This window comes from Delphinapterus leucas, chromosome 11 (genome assembly GCF_059928025.1).
Source record: "Delphinapterus leucas isolate spDelLeu-1000000601 "Yukka" chromosome 11, BTC_Dleu_Yukka2, whole genome shotgun sequence".
Taxonomy (NCBI): Eukaryota; Metazoa; Chordata; class Mammalia; order Artiodactyla; family Monodontidae; genus Delphinapterus; species Delphinapterus leucas.
The window spans coordinates 1371743-1396329 of NC_143139.1; the positions used below are offsets into that span (position 1 = coordinate 1371743).

A 24587-nucleotide genomic window follows, 5' to 3' on the forward strand; every position below is an offset into this window, starting at 1 on the left:
TAAAATGGAAGTTTGGATTTAGATTCCAATTTTTTTCTTCACCTACGTGAAAGCTCTTAAGCTGGGGGTTAAGTCCTCATTGTGGGGATGTCCTGAGCCCTGTATGACATCTAGGACGCCGCCCCCATCGACGAAACACCAGTACTGCCTTCAGATCTCTGGGACCAAAAATGCCTCCACATATTCCCGGAACACTCCCTGGGGATGATGTAGCACCGTGGGTGGGACTGGGACCGCTGTGCTAGATATTCAGCCACTATCCAAGCGTCTCCAACCCTCATATGCAGCCTCATTCGATCTAGAGTTCAGGTCCCGTCAGCTCTCACCTAGGCCACTGCCACAGCCTGGTAATGTGTCTTTCTGGTTCCAATCTGCTCATTCTATATTGAGAACAACTTTTTACTCTCCATTCAATCAACAAATATTTACTGCACACAGATTATATGCCAGACCTGCTCTAAACACTAAATCACATCATTCTCCCCTGCTCAAACTATAATAGTTCATCACCTACAGCAATTTTCAAACAGTGCTCCATTTTTATCTGTTTTATATATTGAGTTCCTGCATAAGATTTCCTTTTAACAAAGTGATTCACAGCTTTAAAAGTTTGAAAACCCCAACCTTCAGGATAAAACCAAATAATCTTCCTATCTAACGATCGCCTCAGCACTAACCTAAGCCTCACCTCCTGCACCCCCATCCACCGTGCAAAGATGGTCCTACAATACCCATATTCCCCCCCCTCTCTGGCACACTGTCTCTCTTCCGTGCTTCCACACGGGCTGTCACCCCTGCCAAATGACCCTCTCTCTATACCTACCCACCTGCTGACTCTGCAGCTAGCCTTCCAGGCTCTGGGGAAGCTGTGAAACCTTCTCAATTCCCCTCAACAGGCTCAACTATTAGCTTTTTTTTTTTTAAGCTACTAGCTTCTGCTGTATTGTGCACACTTCCATTTTAACAAACATCTTATTGTACTACAACAGTCTGTTTGAACATCTATCTCTATAATACCTCCAACTAGCTCTTCAATTTTGTGGGCAGTTGACTACATCTTTTGCCTCACTTTCTGGTACCTGTCAGTGTACAGAGCTATCCTCTCAAGGGTAACTTGATTGAGTGATGTTAGTAGGTTTCTCTTCTTCTCAATCAAAAAGATAAATTTCCTTACCCAAGTGATCAAAATAAGTATCACTAACAGTAAACAACTTGAAACTATGCAGCTTCTGATGTGAAACAGTATGTACCCCACAACACATATGAAGTAGTCTTAACAAAAATGTTTACCTTGAATCTAATCTTGAGTTAACAGAAAAATCGAAAACACGGAATATTCTATAAGACAACTGACCGAGACTCTTCAATAGGTACAAAAAGCAAAAAGTCAAGGGACTACTCTAGATGAAAAGGAATTAAATCATATCCAGGTGCAAAGCATGAAACCTTAACCAAAACCAAACCAACGATGAAGGATATTTTTGTGATGGGGGCAGGGTGAGGGTCTGAATATTAGATTAGATGTTATGAAATATTATTAAGTAATATTATGGAACAGTTTTTAATTTTCCTTAGAAGTATTAATAGTATTGTGGTTGTACAGGAGAATATTTTTATACTATCCTTAGGCAATGTATGCTGAAGTATTTAAGAGTGAAAGATCATGATGTATGCATGACAAAAAAGTGAATATTTGTGTTTATATATAGTGTGTATACACACATACAGAGAGAGACAGAGGGAAAGAGAAAAGAGAAACAAATGTGGAAAATGATAACTGTTGAATCTAAATGAACACTATTTGGGTGTTAATTGTACCATTCTTTCAAATTTTCTGTAGGTCTGAAATCTTTCAAAATAAAAACTAAATTAAAAAATAAATTCACATAATCAAGTGATTTGTCTACACAACATCAAAATAATGGACTTACTGATTCCTCTTCTCCACTGAACAGACTTTTTGATGTAATTCAAGAACATTCTAATCTAAGCTTCAGATGAAGTGTTTAATCTATACACTGAAAACACCACAGCCAGGGACTTCCCTGGTGGTCCAGTGGCTAAGACTCCTTGCTCCCAATGCAGGGGGCCTGGGTTCGATCCCTGGTCAGGGAACTAGATCCTGCACGCCACAATGAAGACCCAACACAGCCAAATAAATAATATTAAACAAACAAACAAACAAACAAAAAAACACCACAGCCACACAATGAAGTACAGACTCCAAACCTCAAACTCTCCGAGGCTGCAAGACCTCTGCTTCTAGTTCCTGCTTCTCTTTCATGTCCTGGTTCTGTGTAACTGCTCACGTGGACAGTCAGTCAGTCAGAACTAGTCATCTCACTCAATGTGGCCATTAACTAGCCAAGTAACCTTGGGCGAGCTACTGAGTCCACATTTTCGGGTGTGCATCACTCACTTGAGGGACGACCAGCAAATTACCTTCTGGCTCTGAGGTCTTGAACCCAGTCTTACTTTCTTAACTGACATTTTCATAATCACAGATTCATTTGCAGTTCTAAGAAATAATACAGAGAAACTTGTGAACTTTGCTCACTTTCCTCCAGCGCTAACATTCTCCACAACTATAGCATTACCACCAGGGTATGGTAGTGATTTCAATACCATCCACTGATCTTTTTCCAATTTCTCCAGTTTTACTTGTACTAATCTGCATATGAGTGCGCATTCACAACTTTTTATCCCATTAATCATTAAGTACTGGAGGAAGCGACTGTAAAATAAGCAAACTGATTGTTTCTGCTTTGTAAATTATCTTGTACCAACTATTTCAATAAACTACTCTTTATTTTCATCATCAAATTCCTTCCTTCAGAGGAAAAGCTAACACACACAATGCCAATGCTTCTGCAGCACCACTGCAGCCAACTTTTGAGGAAAATCCCCTTTCAACAACCTAGAAGGAAGATTTGTCTTTTCCAACACAGAATGATTCTCTATGCTCCAGAATTAAGCTGGAAAAAGAAATCAGAACTTTACTTCTAAGGATTAGTCCTCTAGACTGTCCCAGACAAAACAGTTCCATGCAAATAGAGAAATACCACTTACTTCTTAGAAATTAAATGAAGAGCAATAAAAATACTTCTCATACACTATCAACAAAACATGTAAAAAGCAACTATAAAACCTCTAGAAGAAAACACAGAAGAAATTCTTGGTGATCTTAGGTTAGGCTATGATTTCTTAAATATGATGCCAAAAGCATGATCCAAAAAAGAAAAACTGGATAAATTTGGACTTCTCAAATTTAAAATGTTCTGCCATTCAAGAGACACTTTGGAGGATTCCCTGGTGGCCTAGTGGTTAGGATTCCGGGCCTTCACAGCTGTGGCCCACGTTTAATCCCTGGTCAGGGAACTGAGATCCCGCAAGCCACAAGGTGCGGCCAAAAAAAAAAAGAGAGAGCGAGACACACTGTTAAAAAAGACAAGCCCCAGAATAGGAGAAAATATTTTCCCAGTGTGTATCTTATAAAGAACTTCTATTGCAAATAAATGAACTCTCAAAACTCAATATTAAGAAAACAACTCAAGTTTTCAAATGGGCAAGAGATTTTAAAAGATACTTCTCCAAAGTATTAGGGATGGCAAATAAGCACATGGAAAAACTCTCAGTACAATTAGTCACGAGATAAATGTAAATTCAAAACACAATGAGATAGCAGTGCACACCTATTAGAACAGCTTTCAAAACAACACTGACAGTAACAAACACTGGATGCAGAGGAACTGAGAGGCTCACACACTGCTGGGGGAAACACCAGAAACTGCCAAACTGCTCTCCAAAGTGAACCGCGTATTTACCAGGACTCAACAACCCTACTCCTAGGTATTCAGGCTAACAGCTGTGTGTGAATACTTAGGCAACTTTATGTGTGATCACCTGAACCAGAAACAGCTCAAACGTTCTTCTACTGGTGAATGGATAAACAAACTGGTTTGCCCCAACACTGGAATATTATTTGGCAATAAAAGGAATGAAGCGCTGACACATGCCACAACAGGGACTAGCCTCAAATGCACTCTGCCAAGTAAAAGACACCAAACTCAAAGGGCTACATACTGTACGATTCCACTTATACGACAGCGTAAATGACTGCATTTCCTAGAGGAAATGGTCAATTACCAAGTGGCATAAGGAAAATTTCTTGAGGGATGAAGCTGTTCTATACCTTGATTGGGGTAGTGGTTATACAACTGTAAAAAGCCACAGAAATGTACACCAAACATGAGGGTGTTCATATATATAAATTATACATCAATTAAAATAATTTAAAAGGAAATTTGTTTGGAAAACAATTTGGCAGGTTCTTATAAAGTTAAATATACACTTACATACAACCCAGCAATTCACAGCTACATATTTACTCAAGAGAAGTGAGAACAAATAACCACACAAACACCTGTGATATATGTATCTGTGAATATACTCAGCACTTATATTCAGTTGCCAAACCTGGAAACAACCCAAATGTCCATCAATAGGAGAACAACAGGAAATTGGATAACCTGCAGTACAGCCATACTATGGAATGCTATTTAGCAGTGAAAAGATTAACCACTGAGACACAACTATATGGATGCATCTTAAAATCATGCTGACTGAAAGAAGCCAGATACAAAGGAACACAGACTGTAAGATTATTTATGTGAAATGGCCAACTAATCTACAGTCACAGAAAGCAGACCAGTGACTGAGACCAAAGTGGGAGTCAACTGCCACAAGACACAAAGAAAATTTGGCGGGGACACAAATGTTCCATACTTTTTTTTTTTTTAATTTATTTTTGGCTGTGCTGCACAGCTTGCGGGATCTTATTCCCTGACCAGGGATGGAACCTGAACGCACGCCCTCGGCAGTGAAAGCACAGAGTCCTAACCACTGGACCACCAGGGAACTCCCCCAAAATGTTTGTGGTTTTTTTTTTTTTTAATAGATTTATTTATTTTTGGCTGCATTGGGTCTTCGTTGCTGCGCGCGGGCTTTCTCTAGTTGCTGCGAGCTGGAGCTACTCTTTGTTGCGGTGTACGGGCTTCTCATTGTGTTAACTTCTCTTGCTACGGAGCACAGGCTCTAGGTGCGCAGGCTTCAGTAGTTGTGGCTCGAGGGCTCTAGAGCGCAGGCTCAGTAGTTGTGACATACAGGCTTAGTTGCTCCGCGGCATGTGGGATCTTCCCGGACCAGGGCTCGAACCTGTGTCCCCTGCATTGGCAGGAGGATTCTTAACCACTGCGCCACCAGGGAAGCACCTCCCCCCACAAAATGTTCTATATCTTGATTGGAGTAGTGGTTGTTACAAGGGTGCATGCGTTGGTCAAAACTCAAACTACACATTTAAAAAAGGTGCAACTTTACTGTATTTAAATTAGAATTAATAAAATTGATTTAAAAACACAATGTTAATGAACAATCTGAAAATGAAAAACAATTCCACTCACAAATACCATCAAAAAGAAAATATTTCAGAATATATTTAACAAAAGCACAAAAACTTACACTCAGAAAATTGTAAAACATTGTTCAAAGAAATTAAAAATGGGAAAACACCCCATGTTCATGGATTAGAAGACTTATTGTTAAAATGGCAATACCCCCTACACTGATCAACAGATTCAATCAAATCCTTATCAAAATCCCAGCTGCTATCTTCACAGAAATTGACAAGCCGATTCTAAAGGGACCTGGTGTAGCCAAAACAATCCTGAAAAGGAACAGAGGACCCACACTCCTGAAATTTCAACACTCACTACAAACCATCATTAATCAAGACAGTGTTAAGTACTCGCACAAGGACAGACATATAGATCAGTGAAACAGAATTCAGGGTCTAGAAATAAACCTATATATATATCCATGGTCAACTGATGTTTGACAAGGGTGCCAAGACACTTTGATGGGGAAAGGACAGTCTTTTCAACAAATGGTGCTGGGGCAGCTGGACAGCCACCTGAGAAAGAATGAAGTTGAACCCTTACCTCACGTCATAAGTAAAAATTAATGCAAAGTGGATCAAAGACCAAAATACTATAAAACTATGCTACATGTTATAAAACTCTCAGAAGAAAACATGGGGTATAATCTTCATGACCTTGGATTTAGCAAAGGATGCTTAGATATGACATCAAAAGCATGAGCAACAAAAGAAAAAATAGATCAATTTAAAGCTTTTGTTCTTCAGGGAATTCCCTGGCAGCCCAGTGGTTAGGACCGGCGCTTTCACTGCCAGGGCCTGGGTTCAACCCCTGGTTGGGGAACTAAGATCCTGCAAGCCATGTGGCGCGGCCAAAAAGAAAAATTGAAAAAATTTTGGGGAAAAAAAAAACCAACTTTGTTCTTCAAAGGACACCATTAAGAAAGTAAAGACGACCCACAGAATGGGAGAAAATATTTGCAGATCATATATCTGATAAGGGACTTATGTCTAGGATATATAAAGAACTCTGATAACTCCACAATAAGAAGACAGCCCAATTTTAAGATGGGCAAAGAATCTGAATACATATTTCTCCAAGAAAGATACATAAATGGCCAATAAGCAAATGAAAAGACTCTCAACACCATTAGTCATCAGGGAGATGCACATCAAGACCACATCGAGATACTACTTCACACTAACCAGATGGCTAGACTCAAGGAGTCAGATAACAAGAATGTGGAGAAACTGGAACCCTCATATACTGCTGGTAGAAACAGAAAATGGTACAGCCTCTTTGGTAAACAGGCAGTTTCTCAAATGATTAAACACAGTTACCGTATGACCCAGCAACTCCACTCCTGGGTATATACCCAAGAGAACTGAGAACGTGTCCACACACAAAAAAGTACACCAATGTTCACAGCAGCACTGTTCATAAAGCCAAAGGTGGAAACAACCTAAATATCCATCAACAGGTAAATACAGCACCACATATCCATGCAATGGGATGTTATCATTCAGCTATGAAAAGGAATGAAGCACTGATCTACAACATGGATGAGCCTTGAAAAAATGATGCTGAGTGAAAAAAGCCAGTCACAGAAGACCCTATACTGTATGATCCCATTCATTATGAAAACTCAGAAGAGGGTATCTATAGAAACAGAAAGTAGATTAGTGGTTGCTCGTGGCTGAGGAGGGAGATGGGAAATAGAGGTGGTAACAGCAAAGGGTATGGGTTCTTTCTGAGGTACTGAAAATGTTCTAAAATTGACTGTGGTGATGGCTGTACCCATCTATGAATACACTAAAACCAAAATTATACTCTAAGTGGGTGAACTGTATGGAATATGAATTATGTCTCTATAAAGCTATTAAAAACCTGTACTCAGCAATCACTTTAATCCCCATAAGCATATGACTGATTTTCTTTTTACAATTTTATTGCCTTTTGACTTCAAAATAAGTAAATGAGCAATCTCACTAACATATCTTTATTATTTAATTCCTTTCTTCCAAATGATTCTGTTAAAACATTATCATAATTCAAAATCTAATGAGAACTTCCTAGTGGTCCAGTGGTTAAGACTCCACGTTTCCACTGCAGGTGGCACAGGTTGAGCCCTGGTAGGAGAAGATCCCACATGTCTGGCAAAAAAAAAAATAACTAAAAGGAGAAAAAAAAACTTAATGATAATAGTTACCAGGTGTAGAAATCTGTGTGTGCCAGGCCCTCCTATGCCTCAGCTCATTTGAATCTCAGCATAACCCTATGGAATAAGCCAGTAACTTGCCAACGAAGAAGCTGAGGCTCAGAGAGGCAGCTTGCCCACACCTTAAGCACAGCCTGGACTGGAGCCAGTATTATTCCAATGAACTCTCTTTTTTCCTTATTATTTCACCTAATACACTTGCAGCTTGAAATTTAAATCATTTTACCAATTTTTCCTTATTACTAGGATAAATGGGTTGGCTTCAACCTGCTTAAAAACTATCCGCCTGGGACTTCCCTGCTTGTGCAGTGGTTAAGAATCCACCTGCCAATGGAGGGGACACGGGTTCGAACCCTGGTCCAGGAAGATCCCACATGCCACGGAGCAACTAAGCCTGTGCGCCCCAACTACTGAGCCTGCACTCTAGAGCCCGCAAGCCTCAACTACTGAGGCTGCGTGCCACAACTACTGAAGCCCACGCGCCTAGAGCCCGCGCTCGGCAACAAGAGAAGCCACTGTAATAAGAAGCCCGTGCACTGCAACGAAGAGTAGTCCCCACTCACCCCAACTAGAGGAAGCCCGCGCGCAGCAACCAAGACCCAACGCAGTCAAAAATGAATGAATGAAAAATTTAAAAAAAAAAACTAACCCCCTAACAACCAAACAAATGTGTGATCCGGGATAGAGGTGAGGGACAACATCTCTAAAAGTCACTGTGGGGACAGGTGAGGATGCCTGGATATGGATGTTATTACAAAATTATTGTTAATTTTCTTAAATGTGAACATGCTGATGTGGTCATGTGGGAGAGTGTCCCTATTTTTATGAAGCACATGGCAAAGTATTTTGGGGGGGAGGGAAGTAACATCACATTGCCAACTTACTGTCTAATGGTTCAACAAAAAAGGGACTTCCCTGGTGGTGCAGTGGTTGAGAGTCCGCCTGCCAATGCAGGGGACACGGGTTCGAGCCCTGGTCCGGGAAGATCCCACGTGCTGTGGAGCAACTAAGCCCGTGCGCCACAACCACTGAGCCTGTGCTCTAGAGCCCGTGGGCCACAACTACTGAAGCCCGCGCACCTAGAGCCCGTGCTCTGCAACAAGAGAAGCCACCGCAATGAGCAGCCCACACACCACAACGAAGAGTAGCCCCAGCTCGCCACAACTAGAGAAAGCCCGCGCGCAGCAACGAAGCCCCAACACAGCCAAAAATAAATTAATTAATTAAAAATAAGTAAATAAATCAAAATTTAAAAGTAAAGAAAACATAAAGCTAATGTGGTAAAATGTTACCAACCGGTGAATCTAAAGTAAAGGTATGCAGGGCTCACCTCTATTTGTCTTCAAACTTCACTGTATGTTTGAAACTTCTCAAAGTATAAAGAAAAAATAAGATCTGAAGCTTTAAAAAATTATTTCACTTTGTGAAAATTACTATATCAAACGCTTATTCACTTAGATGAAATTTCCAAGAAAAAAAATTTATAAAATTATACTCTTATCAGACACCAGAAACAGTTTTGAATCAAATACTTAAAATCTGTGAATGAAAACTATGAATGCCAACTTATAAATGTAAAAAGAATGATGTAATTTGAAAATAACTATTTGGCAACTATGATGTACTGATTGACTCAGGCAAAGAAGCATGCAAGGATTAAAATGGGTGAAATGTTGATGAGAAACAGGATGTTTACACAGCCTCTCCCCACCAGGTATGCACTAATTATAAGAGAAAAACAGTAACTTCACAGAGGAGAGAGCTGGCAGACACCACCTCAAACCAAGCAATGAAAGTTAATAATAACCATCACCATGGGACCAAGTGACATCACGTGACTCCTGATATGATGCCCTAAGGACACACCACTTCTTTAGTACACCTGCCAAAACACAGAACCTGAATCTCATCATGAGAGTGCATACAACAAACCCAAATTGAGGGACAGTCTCAATTCCAAAAGGTCAAGGTTATGAAAGACAAAAACTAAAAAACCACTCTAGGCTAACAGAGCCGAAAGAGACCCAATAGTTAAATGCAACACATGATCCTAGATTGAAAACCCTAGCCAGCAAAATAATTTCTAAAATAATACTGTATTTAAAATCATAAAAATATATAAATTATACATTAATATTTTGGGGTCAGTTGACAATATGATATACTATTATCTAGAAATTTTATTCAGTATTAATTCCCTGATTTTGATAATTGTACTATGGTTATGTAAGAAAATGTCTGTGTTTTTAAGGCATAAAAACACAGAAGTGTTTAGGAGTAAGGGGTATCATGTCTGCAACTTACTGTCAGGGAACAGACCAGTGGTTCCCAGAAGCAGGGGTGGGTGTAATGGGTAAAGGGGGTAAACAGGCACAAACCTCCATTTATAAAACAAGTAACTCGTGGCGATGTAATGTACAGCATGGTGACCATGGTTAACAACACTGTACTGTACAAGCAAAAGTTGCTGAGAGTAGATCTTAAAAAGTTCTCATCACAAGAAAAGAAATTTGTAGCTATGTGCAGTGTGGGATGTTAACTAGACTTGCTGTAGTGATCAGTTCTTAACATATGCAAATATGGAATCATTATACTGTTCACCTGAAACTAATGTTGTATGTCAATTGTATCTCAATTTTAAAAAAGGATAGGTGGATGCATGAGAAACACCAAGCAGTGCCTGGAGTGCCCACAGTGGGCACCAAATTCATGTTAGCTTTTGTCATGAAATGCAAGATAAAAATTGACTATGAAGAAAATTCAAAACTTAAGACTTCAAATATAGAGGGTAATAAGAGAAGTCTAATGAACAAAAACACTAATTCTATCTTGGGAAGAAAACAATCTTTCTGTTCATGGCTGTTATGATAGTAAACAACTAAAAATAACCTCAATGCTCCACTGAGGATTGGTTAAATAAATCAGAGCATGAACGCTCCACAGCTATTAAAGTCATAACGTATGCTATGAAAGGGCATCCTGTGTCATGTAATATTGTTAACTGAATAAAACAGGATTCAGAAGTCTACGTAAAAGTATGAGCCTACGTTTATAAAATATTTAATACACACACATGGAGAAAAGGGAGGGGGCAAGGAGTACAGAGTCCCTCAGATGCTTGGGGGTTCCTGCAGGATGGACACCAATGTGCTGGGGCTGGAGCCTTCCTATTAATTCCCCTAATGCTGGGTCTCTCTCCAGTTTCTGCTCCTTCACATGCAAGAATTTGGTTTGCATCGAGGCTTCTCACTGTGACCTTTTTTTTTTTTTTTTGCGGTACGCGGGCCTCTCACTGTTGTGGCCTCTCCTGTTGCGGAGCACAGGCTCTGGACGCGCAGGCTCAGCGGCCATGGCTCATGGGCTCAGCCGCTCCGCGGCATGTGGGATCTTCCCAGACCGGGGCACGAACCCGTGTCCCCTGCATCAGCAGGCGGACTCTCAACCACTGTGCCACCAGGGAAGCCCTCACTGTGACCTTTTAACTGCTTTTCCACACTAACTTGATAACCCTCGTATTTCCTAGGTTACAATCCCAAGAATGGGAATTTGATTGATCCAGTTCATCTTTTCTTGCAAGATGTGTCAGATTACCAGCCAGGATATAGACTTACTTCAGCCGGGAGGAGGGAAAAGGAGCAAAGGGCAGGTAGAGCAGCCAGATAACCTCCAAAAATTTTTGTAGAGCTAGGTGGCAGATAAGACAAACAAATAAACAGAAGAACTACTCCTTTCTGTTGAGCTGTCACTTCCCCAGGTGTGGGGAACTGTGATTAGAATGAAGCATCACATTGATACGTGACTATCTTATTTGTACATAAACTCCCATTATGGAAGAATGAGTCCCACTAAGTAGTAGTCATACAAATCATTAAATACTTAACAGAGAAAAACTAAAAACTGAAGAATTCCAAACAATCAATAGGTAAGCAAAAGTAAATCTAAAATTCTAATGATAAAAGGGGTACATTTCTGGGCCCAGATTTTCAGTTTCATTTTCCTATATAGGAAGCTAAAAGAAGGAGCAACTGGCAATCCTAGTGGCGTCACTACCACCCCACTCCCAACAATCAGAAGGGGACAGAAGGGGGAAGAGGACTGCTAGTATAAGACAGGGAGGAGAATTTGGAAACAAGCTGACTCTTCTTTAAAAAGCAGGGGACAGGCTTTCCGTGCCGATAGCGCTCTCGCAAACACGGCGAACGTTCCTAAAACCCGCCGGACTTTCTGTAAGAAGTGTGGCAAGCACCAACCCCACAAAGTGACACAGTACAAGAAGGGCAAGGATTCTCTGTATGCCCAGGGAAAGCGGCGTTATGACAGGAAGCAGAGTGGCTATGGTGGGCAGACTAAGCCAATTTTCCGGAAAAAGGCTAAAACTACAAAGAAGATTGTGCTGAGGCTTGAATGTGTTGAGCCGAACTGCAGATCTAAGAGAATGCTGGCTATTAAGAGATGCAAGCATTTTGAGCTGGGAGGAGATAAGAAGAGAAAGGGCCAGGTGATCCAGTTCTGAGCTTCATATTTTGTTTTGTTATGAAGGCAATAAACATTTGAGATTGTCTTAAAAAAAAAAAAAAAGCAGGGGATAGGCTGTCCTACAATTGACCTCTTCAGTACAGCACTAAAACATTAACCTAGGAGGAACTGGGGTTTCTTTTTATAATATTACATATTACTCGTGAAAAAGTTTTTCTAAAAAGTTCATTCTTGGGCTTCCCTGGTGGCTCAGTGGTTAAGAATCCGCCTGCCAATGCAGGAGACACGGGTTCAAGTCCTGGTCTAGGAAGATCACACATGCCCCGGACCAACTAAGCCCGTGTGGCACAACTACTGAGCCTGCACTCTTGAGCCCATGAGCCACAACTACTGAGCCCGTGTGCCACAACTACTGAAGCCCACGCGCCTAGAGCCCATGCTCCACAACAACAGAAGCCACCACAATGAGAAGCCTGCACACCACAACGATGAGTAGCCCCAGCCCACCGCAACCAGAGAAAAGCCCGCGTGTGGCAATGAAGACCCAATGCAGCCAAAATAAATAAAATAATTTTTTTTTAAAAAGTTCATTCTTTTCCACCATTCTCTTAAGCCTCCTAGAGAGCTCTTTTCGTCTCTCATTCCAGGACAATGTAGTTTTAGCCTTTCCCTCTTCCTTTTCCCAACAGCCTTCTCTGAAGTCATCTCCAGCCTCTTCAAATCACCAACTCAACATACAATTGATTTTCAATTGTAATTTTCCTGTACTTCCCTGCATCACTCAGCAATGCAGACCTTGGAGCTATGCAAACCATCCTGTAACCACTCGCAGACCACTGCCTGAGCGCTTAAGGACATTGTCAATGAGCAGCATACCTGCCAGGATCCTCCAGACCACGTGTTATAGGACAGTCCACAGAGTTTTTTAAGTCACTGTGAGTACAGCATTCCATTACTTGCAGCCAAAAACATCCTTACCAGATACCACCCTCTCTATGCACCCAACACTGTCAGTCACCTAGTCGCACTATTCAAAGCCAGTGACGAAGGTCCTTTCCTGTTACCGCTACCTGCAGCATTTCACAACCACTCCACTCCTAGAGTTAAGCCCAGTTACCAATACCAGACTTAATCTAAAACATTTAGTACCCAGGACATTCTTAGTCTAAAACTTTGTTGTCATTCTTGCCCAAAACTTCACTGCCTGAATAAAAAAGATTAACACGGGGGCTTCCCTGGTGGCGCAGTGGTTGAGAGTCCGCCTGCCGACGCAGGGGACGCGGGTTCCTGCCCCGGTCCGGGAAGATCCCACATGCCGCGGAGTGGCTGGGCCCGCGAGCCACGGCCGCTGAGCCTGCGCATCCGGAGCCTGTGCTCCGCAACAGGAGAGGCCACAACAGTGAGAGGCCCGCATACCGGGAAAAAAAAAAAAAAAAGATTAACACGAGTGGGCCTGGCATTCCAGGCTTGCTGCAGCGTCTCACCTCCTGTCTGTCAACCTCATTTTTCACTAGCCCTCCAAATGAGAGAACTCTGATTGCAATGCGCTTACTCACTGTGACCTCCCCCCCCCAGCCCTGCCTTCCACAAGAAGCACGTCACTCATGAGCCCTGTGGCCTCTGAGCTCCTGCAGCCATCGCTGCCACCCAGCCATTCACCCTTTCCTCCCTCACAACATACTCTAATTCCCCAGGGCAGCAGAAGAGCCACCTGGTCCCATACCTCTGCAATTATTCTGGGGCCGTTAATGTTAATAAGATGACAATAACAGACAGAAGGGAGACTGGGAGTCTAGATTCCCCTTTTGTTTGTAATTCCACTATCACTTTGAAGGCTTGCATAGTACAGAAATCCAAGTAGAGTTATAGATAATGAAGAGGGCTCCATCACCAAAAGTGATGAAACTCTAGTGGTATAAGGACACAGGCATCCTCGACATTGTTTCTGAGAGACACGTTTTCCATTATGTTGTTAAAGCAGGCATCCAGCCTCCCTTACCGGATGTTGGGGACCAGGAGGGGAACGTTCTAACAACGTGTGGGATACTAACCCAAATCATACCAGCCTAAGAGTGAAAAAAATTAAATCCCTTAATTATGGCACAAGTGAAATTTCTCTAAGTCACCTTCCCCCTATATAACAGTGTCCCCTAAGAAAAGGACTCCAGGACACCGATTATAAAAATTGTCTCCCACACCTAAAAGACTCTGCAAACACAACCTTCAGAGAAACAGAAGAAACACAATGGGAATGGGGGTGAGAAAAGATCTGCTAAAGAAGTAGGTCTGCTAATTTAACACATTTTCTGTCAAGCAAATCACCGTCCTCAGTGCACTGCTGCTGAAACAATGACGACTCAGGGAGGGGTGTTCATGAAAAGCAACTGGCCTGGAGAAAACTCCGCTCCAGCTGACCAATCACACCACTCTCAGCTGTAAGGACTGACTCCATTCTCGGCAATTATTAACAGGAGTTGATTTGAAGGTTCAGCATTAAACACATGAAGAGTTTAGAGTAACCGTGGCTCCATCGCTGCCTCTGTTTTCACTTAACTTGGGGGGTCATGGGGGGCAAAGAAGGAGGCACAGTCTGTGGTGACACCATTCACACGTTCAGTCCAGGGGCCACACTCATGCAGCCAAGCCACGCGCTGAAAGCCGTAGCGGCTCGGCCGGGGGCCAAACCTGAAGTGACCATGACAGTGTGAGACGTACCAGAACACGACCATGTGCCTGGACCAGCCAAATGCCCATCTTCCAGTCCACGCGAGATCAGGACACGAAACTTTCCGTACATTTCTACATAAGCCGCACCCCGTTTCCCACGGGAGTGTGGATAACCTGCGTCACGGAGTCACTACCGGGCAAGGTGGCGTAGGGGCCAGACCCCACACCGCCGGCCGCCGGGACTCCTGGGCGCCCGCGAGCCCGCAGCGTGTCCTGCACACGGCTCGGGCCGCCACCACGCAACCTTCACTCCTGACCAAAACGAAGCCGCGTATGCACCCACGACGCGCGCGCGGTGCCGCATGAGTGGAGACCCCACGGGAAGGCGAGCGCCCCGCGGAACAGTTACACACCTCTTACAGCCTGAGGGGCTGCGTCCCGGCAGGCAGGCGGGCGCGCACACGCACGCACGCTAGCCCCCCTCCCGCTGCCGTCTCCGGTCCTGGGAGGCCCGAGGGAGGTCCCCGCTTCGTCCCTCAGGAGTCGCAGCGCCCTCTCCGCAACAACCCCCCCAACCAATCCTCTTCCCCTAAACGACTCCAAGAAAATAATTAACAAAGCATCTGTTTCCCAGATTTCTGACATGCAGTTGCTGATGACGGCACACCAAGCACAGCTAACTCCTTTCAACCCTACACATAAAAACATCACAGGTTCGCACCCAGGACGGGGACTCCCTGTAGGGAGGGGCCCCCGCCCGCCTCAGGGCCCGGGGTTCTTCGTGTGACCACGGAGGGCGGACTCTGGGAGGCACCACGTCCTTGGCTGCACGCGGCCCCACCACTCACGCGGCTGTAGTCCGGCCCCGAATGTCACAGCGCGAGGTTGGGAGAATCCTGAGCTTGGTACCACCATCCAACTACTCCTGTCTCGATCTAAGAACTACGGTAAAAAACCTTCCCGAGTTTTCTGGTATAAGCTAGTATTTGTTAGAGGCTCCTGTAGAGAAGACATGATGAAAGGATCCAAGAAAGAGTCCAATGAAACAGGAAAATACAGGGAAGCGGAGAACAGATATCTGCAAAGTTTCACCGTCAAATGAGAGGCAAGCCCCAGGCCAGAACCTTCAACCGGTCTCCACTCAAAGTTATAAATGTGAATGCTGTTCAATTTAAGTGAACAAACAGAAGCGAACTGAAAAGAACAGAATTCAAGACCTTCATCCTCCTTTATGAGTTCCTCATAATCTCAAAATACAAAATCTTAGTTTGAGGACCTCGAAGACAGTGAAAACATCAATTAAGCTACCCTCAAAGTAATGTATATGCGGACAAGATCTCCACAGAAAAACAAATTCATATAATCCACAAACACATCAAGTATGGATTTGCAGCTTTAGTTTGGTACAAAATTAATTTGTAAGACACGGACCCCAACACAGCTCATAACTTTGGTCCTAACCAGGGAGGTCAGTAACTTTCTGGATCAGATACCTGTGCCCTGCATGCTGAGAAACATCCGAAGGGAATCGTAGGCACGCTGGACAGAGGAAAAACCTAGGAATCACCTAGTCCACAATTGCCTTTTTATATATTGGGGCATCTGAAACCAAGTGATCTGCCTAAGATCACAGCTCCAGTTAATGACACAGGTGGGCCCACAGTCCAGGTTTTTGGCTCTCTCTGCTTGATCCCTTTTGAAAGTATTTTCAATCCCATCAACTAGATCTAAGCCCATCTAGTCAGAAGCTGTGCCCTCTGTCCCCGGGGCTCTGTCCACACCCACTTTTCACCTGACCCGCCCTGCGCACTGGCGGGTTTCCCAGCACTCTGCCAGAGCCCCTCATGCTTACCCCCAGCCCAACACACCACGAGAATCCAGCACTCGGCTTCTCCTGATCGAAGGGCAGATAGGCGGTGGTACCAAATGCTGCCATGCTGCCAGGTCGTATTTTAGGCTTCCCCTCTGTGTTCCAGAAAATTAAGCAAGACCAAACTGAACTTCCGTGGTAGAGCAAGCCAGGTGCTAACATGGGCTGTCCTTCAGAGATGAGAGGTTATTACCCTTTCTACAACTGGAGAAGCTCCCAGTTTGAAGCTTTGAAGCTTCACATGCAGCCAAGTGAAGATGAAGAAGAGGACTTCCTCTTCAAGACACTGGTCTAAGCAGAAAAGGAGCTAGTGTTCACTTTGGGTTGAGTGACACTCTGACGGAGCAGTCCCCTTTTTAGGGTTTCAAGATCTGCCCCTCTGGAATTCCCATCCTGTTCTTGGCCTTCCCTCCTCAGAGAAGGGGCACACCCTGAGTCTTAGAAGACATTTATCACCTGGTATTTTCCATTCAATAGGTTACTCTGACAAACTACTAATTTTTCTTTTTTTGGCAGCGCCGCGCGGCATGCGGGATCTTAGTTCCCTGACCAGGGATCGAACCTGCACCCCCTGCAGTGGAAGCGCAGAGTCTTAACCACTGGACCGCCAAGAAAGTCCCACAAACTACTAGTTTTTAAATAATCTTAAATCCCCTATTTCCTTCAGTCCTGCTCAAATGCCATCTTCTCAATGAGGCCACCCACACCTAATCACCCTATTTTAAATTCCAACAACCCTACCCCCTCAACTTGGCTCTCTCTATGCCAATTTGTTTATTATTATCTGTCTCCTTCCACTAAAGAGGGCAGGTATTTTTTTGTTATGTTCACATCTGTACCTCCAGCACCTAATAAACTGCATCTAGCACATAATGGATGCTCAATAATTATTTGCTGAAAGAAACAAATGAAATCATGAACTTGTCCCTCTGTATTCAGCAGAAGTTTTTGTTTTTCTTTTAATTATTTTATTTATTTATTTACTTTTGGCTGCATTGGGTCTTCCTTGCTGTGCGTGGGCTTTCTCTAGTTGCAGAGAGCTGGGGCTACTCTTCATTGCGGTGTGCGGGCTTCTCATTGTGGTGGCTTATCTTGTTGCAGAGCACGGGCTCTAGGCACACGGGCTTCAGTAGTTGTGGCTTGGGGGCTCTAGAGCACAGGCTCAGTAGCTGTGACACACGGGCTTTGTTGCTCCGCAGCATGTGGGATCTTCCCGGACCAGGGCTCGAACCTGCATCCCCTGCACTGGCAGGCGGATTCTTAACCACTGCGCCAGCAGGGAAGTCCCAGCAGACGTTTTAAAAAGGATCTTCTGAACCCCACGTTATTAAGAACCAAAGAACTGTACATTTGCACTGTGGAATCTTGGCCATTACTTCTATGTCTAGCCCTTCATTTTATAGATGGTGAAAATTAAAGTAGAAGCAGTGCGATGTAGCAGCAGTAGCAAAGAATTTGGTATCAAAGAACCTGAGATCCAGGTGAGAGTCTGTGCAAGAAACGTAGCCTCTCTAACCTTCCAATTTCCTCATCTGCAAAATTAAGGTAATTCCTACCTCCCAGTGATGGTTAAGGATGGCTATGAATAAAATAACATTTGGAACATGTACAAAGTACTATACAAGTGTCCTTTTTCATTAGGCTGTTTGACCTGCCGAAGGTCACAGACGTAGTTAGGGGCAAAGCTAGTAATAAGAATTCAAGTTTCCTAACTCCTGGTCCAGGGCATCTTGTGTTGTGAAACTAGCCTTCTGGTTCCCCTACTCAAGGCCAACTTAAATCTTTCATCTAGTTTAAGGCCTTTTCACCTTCGTATGGTTGGAATCTCTTTCAAAATTTGATGGAAGTGACAAAGTACACATACGTACACCAACACAAAGTCTCCTATAACCCATCCTTGGGCCCCAGGCTCAGAGACCACTGATAGGCCTGATGTACTAATAAGTTACTCTCAGCAAGTTCTATCACTTATTTTCATGTTTAATAATTCATGCCTAGAGCTCTTGATTCAAGAGGCTGGATCCAAGGAAACACCAACAGGAACCCGAATTAAAGACACTGCCCCCAGATCATCATGCTGATGAGGGACTTAACCCACATACAACCACAACCAGGAAGGCAAAGGATTCTGTACTCAAAGCAGGAAGCTCAAGAAAAAAAAGTAGACAGGACCATCACATTATTTTCATCACGCCGCTACTATATGAACCAGGTAATTCTACATGACCATTTTCAAAGAACCACCTGGAAGCCCCATGGTTGGTTTCTTCTCTAGAGAAAATATGCCCAAAATGTTTATGATGGGATTCCCCCCTGCAACCCACCCTACACCCACCATGATTAACTCCAGACCAGATTACTGAAGATCGTCTATCGTCCCTTACCTTACTCTGGTTAAGTAAGACAAGCTACTCACTGTAAAGATCACTTGGCTAGCAGGAAAAAAATTAGTACTAAATCTTTTTTTTTTCCCCTAATAAATTTACTTATTTATTTATTTTTGGCTGTGTTGGGTCTTCGTTGCTGCACGCGGGCTTTCTCTAGTTGTGGTGAGCAGGGGCTACTCTTCGTTGCAGTGCGCAGGCTTCTCATTGCAGTGGCTTCTCTAGTTGTGGAGCACGGGCTCTAGGCATGTGGGCTTCAGTAGCTGCAGCACGCGGGCTCAGTAGTTGTGGCTCATGGGCTCTAGAGCGCAGGCTCAGCAGTGGTGGCGTCCTGGCTTAGTTACTCCACAGCATGTGGGATCTTCCCAGCCCCAGGGCTCGAACCTGTGTCCCCTACACTGGCAGGCAGATTCTTAACCACTACACCACCAGGGAAGTCCCAGTACTAAATCTTTCGGGAGATCAATTCACCATTCTTCACTCTCGAATCAGGACAAAACATAACCAGTCTAACCTACTAGAATGTTAAACAATTACAGAACACTTGATATAAATGAAGTGGTTCTGAATCTGATAATTTTCTGAGGCAAAGAAGGTGCGCCATGAGCTTCTTTGGTAACCCGTCCAGGTAAGCAGCTAGTTATAGAGATTTCATAATACCAACTGCTGAATTCAGTATCATTCATCTACTGTTGTCCAGCTACACCTCAATCTCCTCCTCTGAAAAATCAAACCACCACTTAATCCAGGGCACAAAAACACGTGTGAGCATGTTTGGGAATTTCTAAATATGTTAACAGCTAACAGCTTTTATCCCTGAGTGGTGGGATACAATGTTAACAGTTAATAGCTTTTATCTCTGAGTGGTGGGATTATGGGTGATTTAAGTCTCCTACCTATATTTTATATAATGATTTTCAAGTCTTCTATAACGATTATGCATTGTTTTTAAAATCAGAAATTTTGAACTTAAAGCGTATCTACACATTCGCAGATTTTTGGTCTAATGATTACAGGACCCATATTTGGGGAGCAGCAACATACAAGTCCCTAAACATATCCCAAAAAACAAGAATCTGGTATATTGACTTCTAAAGAAATCCTGTACATTCAAGGCTAAATAAGAGTAAAAAGGTTTTCTTACATGCAAAAATAAAAATATCCATGCTTTGGGGACCAGTTCTCTAAGTAGGAGGTCTTGACCTCTTGCAGAATTGCAGCATGAATGCTCCCAGACCTTCAGCTATCTAAGATATTGCCTTGCTTTAGATAAATAGAAGCCAAGTCCTTGAAGATTCTGCTTCCTAAATTTTCTATAAATCCATGGGTTTAGCTTGGTGGTCAAGGGTAAAATTAGTTCTTTCCCACAGCTGAAAACTGGTTTCCTAAAAAAGCTGATACCCAACTTCTACCACTTGATATTATTCATCATTTCTATCTTTTAAAGTTGCAGTAAATTAAGATTTTATAGGGCCCTTGCAGCTGTCCAACTGAGCAGTAGTATTGTTTCTTGTTTGTTTGTTTTTAAAAAGGCTCTTCCAGTGCATCATAAACTCTAACCAAGGGATTGTTTGTCAAACTTTCAGGACAATAAACTATTAGATTAAAAGAAAAATCACTTAAGCAAAATAAAAATAATTTACTTATTTAATTATACTTAGAGAATCAAAATTGACCATGTTCTCAGTGAATTCTGCACTCACGGAGTCAAATTTGCTAGAAGCCTAAAAATTACTTTAAAATTTTTAATTTCTGACAATTACTGAAAACTTTAAGTTATTAAAGTTTGCATTCATCAAAACACATGTGAAAAGGATTACAACAAGAACTGCAGAGGTAAAAGTCACTATCCTTAGGTATCCATCTAGGGAACAACATCTCCAAATTATAAACAGATACGGATAATTACCAAAATACGTACACGGTGGACTCCAAATATTCAATCGTGTTTTATATACTTCAAATAGCACACATTTTAACTACAACAACCACCAAAAAAGTGTCACTTCCAAGAAATACTGGGCTCCGAAGAGAAAACACTCATCTCAAGTGGCCCTGATTATTCACCTGTAACAACGATTTTTCATTTCTGTTATACACACAGATTGGACCTCTCAGATCAGGTTACATTGCCTTTAGGAATTCAAGCTGCTAATACTTAGAAACCACAGGTTCATTACTTAGAACATAAAACGTTATTTATAGATTACTCGACTTCTGTAACAACTTCGGGCAAGATTACTTCCTTCTATTTTTCCGTCAGTAAAATCGGAATACATGGATTTTTGCAAGATGAAATTTTTCCACAGTATTTTTAGACGGGGTTCTTAAACTCTAAACCCGTAATTCAGCAGCACCTCAGTCCTATTACGTTTCAGGGAGAAAATGGGGCAGGGGCAAGTTTAGCGGCACCACCACGGCATTGTCACCACAACACCTCCCACCGCAGCCACCATTTTGAGCAGCAGAATTAAAGTGCTGAGGATTTTCACCAACTAAAAGGAAACACGGGGTCCTCGGGACGGTTGGGGCACAAGTCCTGACGCTCGGCATTCCCTAATCTGTCGTTTCTCCTCCTCAGGCGGCGGGAGCCACCGTCCCGCTCACGTTTTTAGAAAAAGCCGTGCTCGTCCGAGTCACGTCCCAACTTTGAAAACGGCGTGCGGCGCCGAGCCCCCCGCACCCGGAGGCCGCCGCATTGTTGCCGCCCGCCCGCGCGCACCCTCCGCCGCCGGGCGCGCCTCCCTCAGGCGGCGGACCCACGGCCCCGCTCGCCCGCCCAGCCGCGCCGGTGCCGCACCTTTGTCCGGGGCCGCGGCACCGGCCGGCCGCGCGCGCTCGACCCCAGGCGGCCGGGGGAGGGGTCGGGGCGCCGGCCAGGGGCGCCCGCCCGCTGCCCGGCCCCACAAAGCCCGCCGTCCGCTCCCCCGGCCGCCCGGCCCCGCGCTGCGCTCGCAGGGACGCCGCCCGGAGTAACGGCCCAACTTTCCCCGCCGCCCGGTCCCCTCAGCCCGGACCCCGACCCCCGCCCTCCCGGGCCGCCCTGGGGCGCTCTCCGCCCTCAGACCCCCACTCAGCCCCTCAGACTCAGCCCCTCAGAGGTCCCCGCGCGCCCCCGCCCCCCAGAACCCCACCCGGGTTCCGACCCCCGACCCCGGCCCGGCCCGCGCACCTCAATCTCGAAGTCCGGCAGGCTGAACGCCGTGCGGAAGAGCGAGCAGAAGTGCGCGATGGCCGGCACTTCCCACCACGAGCGCAGCTCGCCCAGCCCGGCCGCGCCGCCCTCCTCGGGGCGCATCTCCGGCAGCGCCGCCGCCTCCGCGCCCGCCGCCCGCCAGCTCCCGGCGCCGCTCCGGCCGAGCTACCGAGGCGGCTGCCCCGGGCCCATCGCGCCGCGGCCCGGCCGCCCAGCCCGCACAATGTCGCCGCGGCCCGCGGGGAACAGATGGGCCGGGGGCGGGCGGGGGCGGGGCTTCGGCACAACAACAACCCCGCCCCCGCCCCCGCCCGCCGCCCGCGGGCCGCGCACGGGCGGGGGAGGGGCGCCCGAGGGCCGGGAGGAGGGGCCGCGGGCGAGCACCGCCCCCCGCCCCCGCCGGGCCCCGCCCCCACGTGGCTGGGGGGTCGCGCCCCTCTGAGGCGGGCTGGCTAGAGGCGCCTCGTGGGGCTGCGCGCACGTGGGGCTGGGGCTGCGGTTGAGGGGGAAGGGGAAAGGGGAAGGGGGGAGGGCGAGGGGGCGGACCCCGCACGCGGGCAGAGCCCACGGGCCGCCTGTCCCCCGCCCCCGCCCGGCCGGCTGAGACCGCGCCTGAAGGCGCACGTGCGACGCCCGGGGGCGCGCGGGGCGCTGCGGGCGCGTCTTGCCGGCCCGGGGGGCACCGGGCGCCCGCGCTCCAGTCCCGGCCCCGGCTCGGCCGCTCGGGGATCCGCGCGGGGACCTTCAGGCGCGGAACTCGCCCGGTGGCCGCACTCAACTGCGGCGTTGTGGAGTGCGCCTCCGAATAATTCTCTCCCTCACTTTATTCCCGTCATTTTGGTAACCTGTTTTTATAAGGCGGCATTTAAAAAAAAAACTTAAAATGTGTATTTAACTGTATCTTTCATGAAAGAAAATACTTCATCCAACACTGGCTCACTCCGCCTCCCCCCCGCCCCCTGCCCCAAGCTTACGCAGTTCTGCTCTTCTATTACCTGGAACTATTGGCTGGTTTAAAATTCACCCTGAGATTCTACCGTGTGTTTTAATCTTTGACCAAAATGAGCCCATATCTAAACGCCCCCAGAAGCAGGGGCTGCATTTTTGTGTGTTGAACGCGCGGCTCCTCGGCAGATGCCCTGTTGACAGCTGAGGTGTGGGAAGGGTGACACCCTTGAATTAGACGTTTTCGGGACTTTCTTCCCCTGTACGTCTTCATTTCCCCACGGGTCAGCCTGACTTGCACACCTTTCCCTCTCTTTTGTGTAAGCTTCCTGCTTCCCTTCACGTTTGTTTCTAATCCATTACCTCCTGCCTCTGCTTCCCCCCCTTTTCCCGGATCTCCTTCCGGCTCCTCCCTCTGCCCTTCATCCTTGTCCTCCTTCCCTGCCTCTCTGTGGTCCGGCCGCCAGCCTGGTAGTCGCAGCGCCTAGGCCGCCACATAGCAGGAAGCAGAAAGGTGACAAGACTGGGTTACTCTCCCCACACCACGGCCCCGTCCTGGAATCCAGCCAGACTCTCCTGGAGCCCGGGAGCCCTGGTGGTGGCCGAGGCCCCCTCCTCAGCACCCTCGCCCCCAGGCTGCCTTCTTCATCTGAGGGTCGCCTCGGCGTCCACATGGGCCTCTTTCTTTCTCTCCTTCTCTAGCTCTGGTCCACTGTGCTCTCACCGGGCCAGAGCCGGTCCTGGCCCTCCAGCCCAGAGGTCTTCTGTGTCTCCTCGGGGTTCCTGGGGCTCCAGCTAGAGCCTCGCGTTTGCACCCACCCCTCCCTCCTGCTCTGTTGGAACCGATACCCTGAACCCTTGAACGTTTGCCCCACCTTTCCCCCGCGCGGCTTCCGCCTAACCTCCTGGGACATGGATCCCTAACCCTGTGCCTCCCCAGACACCGGTCTCGTCCCTTCTCCCGCGAACTCCGAGGGCTTCCTCCCACGCCTTTTCCAGCCCCGCCCACTCCTCACCCTCCAAACACCAGTTGTATCCTATCCTGTTCCCAGAAGACACATGCAGCTCATACTTTCTTTCCCTTTCTCTCTCTCTCGCCTCTTTTCTGTTTGTGAGCCAGCGCTGTTGATCTCAGATGACATTGGAAGAATCTCAGATGACCTTGCAAGTGCCAAAAGAAATTCTCTTCCAGATTCCCCGCCACCTTCAGTTCCGTATCATCTTCCAATTAAATGTTTCCCATTAAAAACACACACAATACTTAGTCTGGCTAACTTGTTTTGCTTTTTAATTAATATGACAAAAAATATTTGTGTTTCTCTTTGCAAAATATGCAGTAATTTCAGCTATTATGGGATTTTTATAGGTTCCTGGAGGATGGTCTAGGAAACTAACGACC

The 24587-nt window shown here is 45.7% G+C and overlaps 2 protein-coding genes across 6 annotated transcripts in view; one reads left to right on the top strand and one right to left on the bottom strand.

Moving 5' to 3' along the window:
- Positions 1 to 12220, top strand: part of LOC111176508 (large ribosomal subunit protein eL42-like) — a 60731-nt gene extending 48511 nt beyond the window's left edge. The window contains exon 2 of the mRNA XM_089921605.1: positions 11763 to 12220. Within this exon, the coding sequence (XP_089777731.1) occupies positions 11763 to 12163 (401 nt within the window). The 3' untranslated portion in view covers positions 12164 to 12220. The remainder of the gene's footprint in view (positions 1 to 11762) is intronic.
- Positions 1 to 22485, bottom strand: part of CECR2 (CECR2 histone acetyl-lysine reader) — a 156281-nt gene extending 133796 nt beyond the window's left edge. For 2 of the 5 annotated variants that reach the window (XR_016394832.1, XM_089920101.1), the window contains exon 1: positions 22220 to 22483. Coding sequence is in view for 4 of the 5 variants with exons in the window: in XM_089920101.1 (XP_089776227.1) it covers positions 22220 to 22345 (126 nt within the window). In the remaining variant the exon portion in view is untranslated. Of the gene's footprint in view, positions 1 to 22219 lie in introns of all 5 variants that reach the window. The other 3 variants (XM_089920097.1, XM_089920096.1, XM_089920098.1) reach the window with 2 other exon arrangements.
- Between the last annotated feature and the right edge of the window lie 2102 nt (positions 22486 to 24587).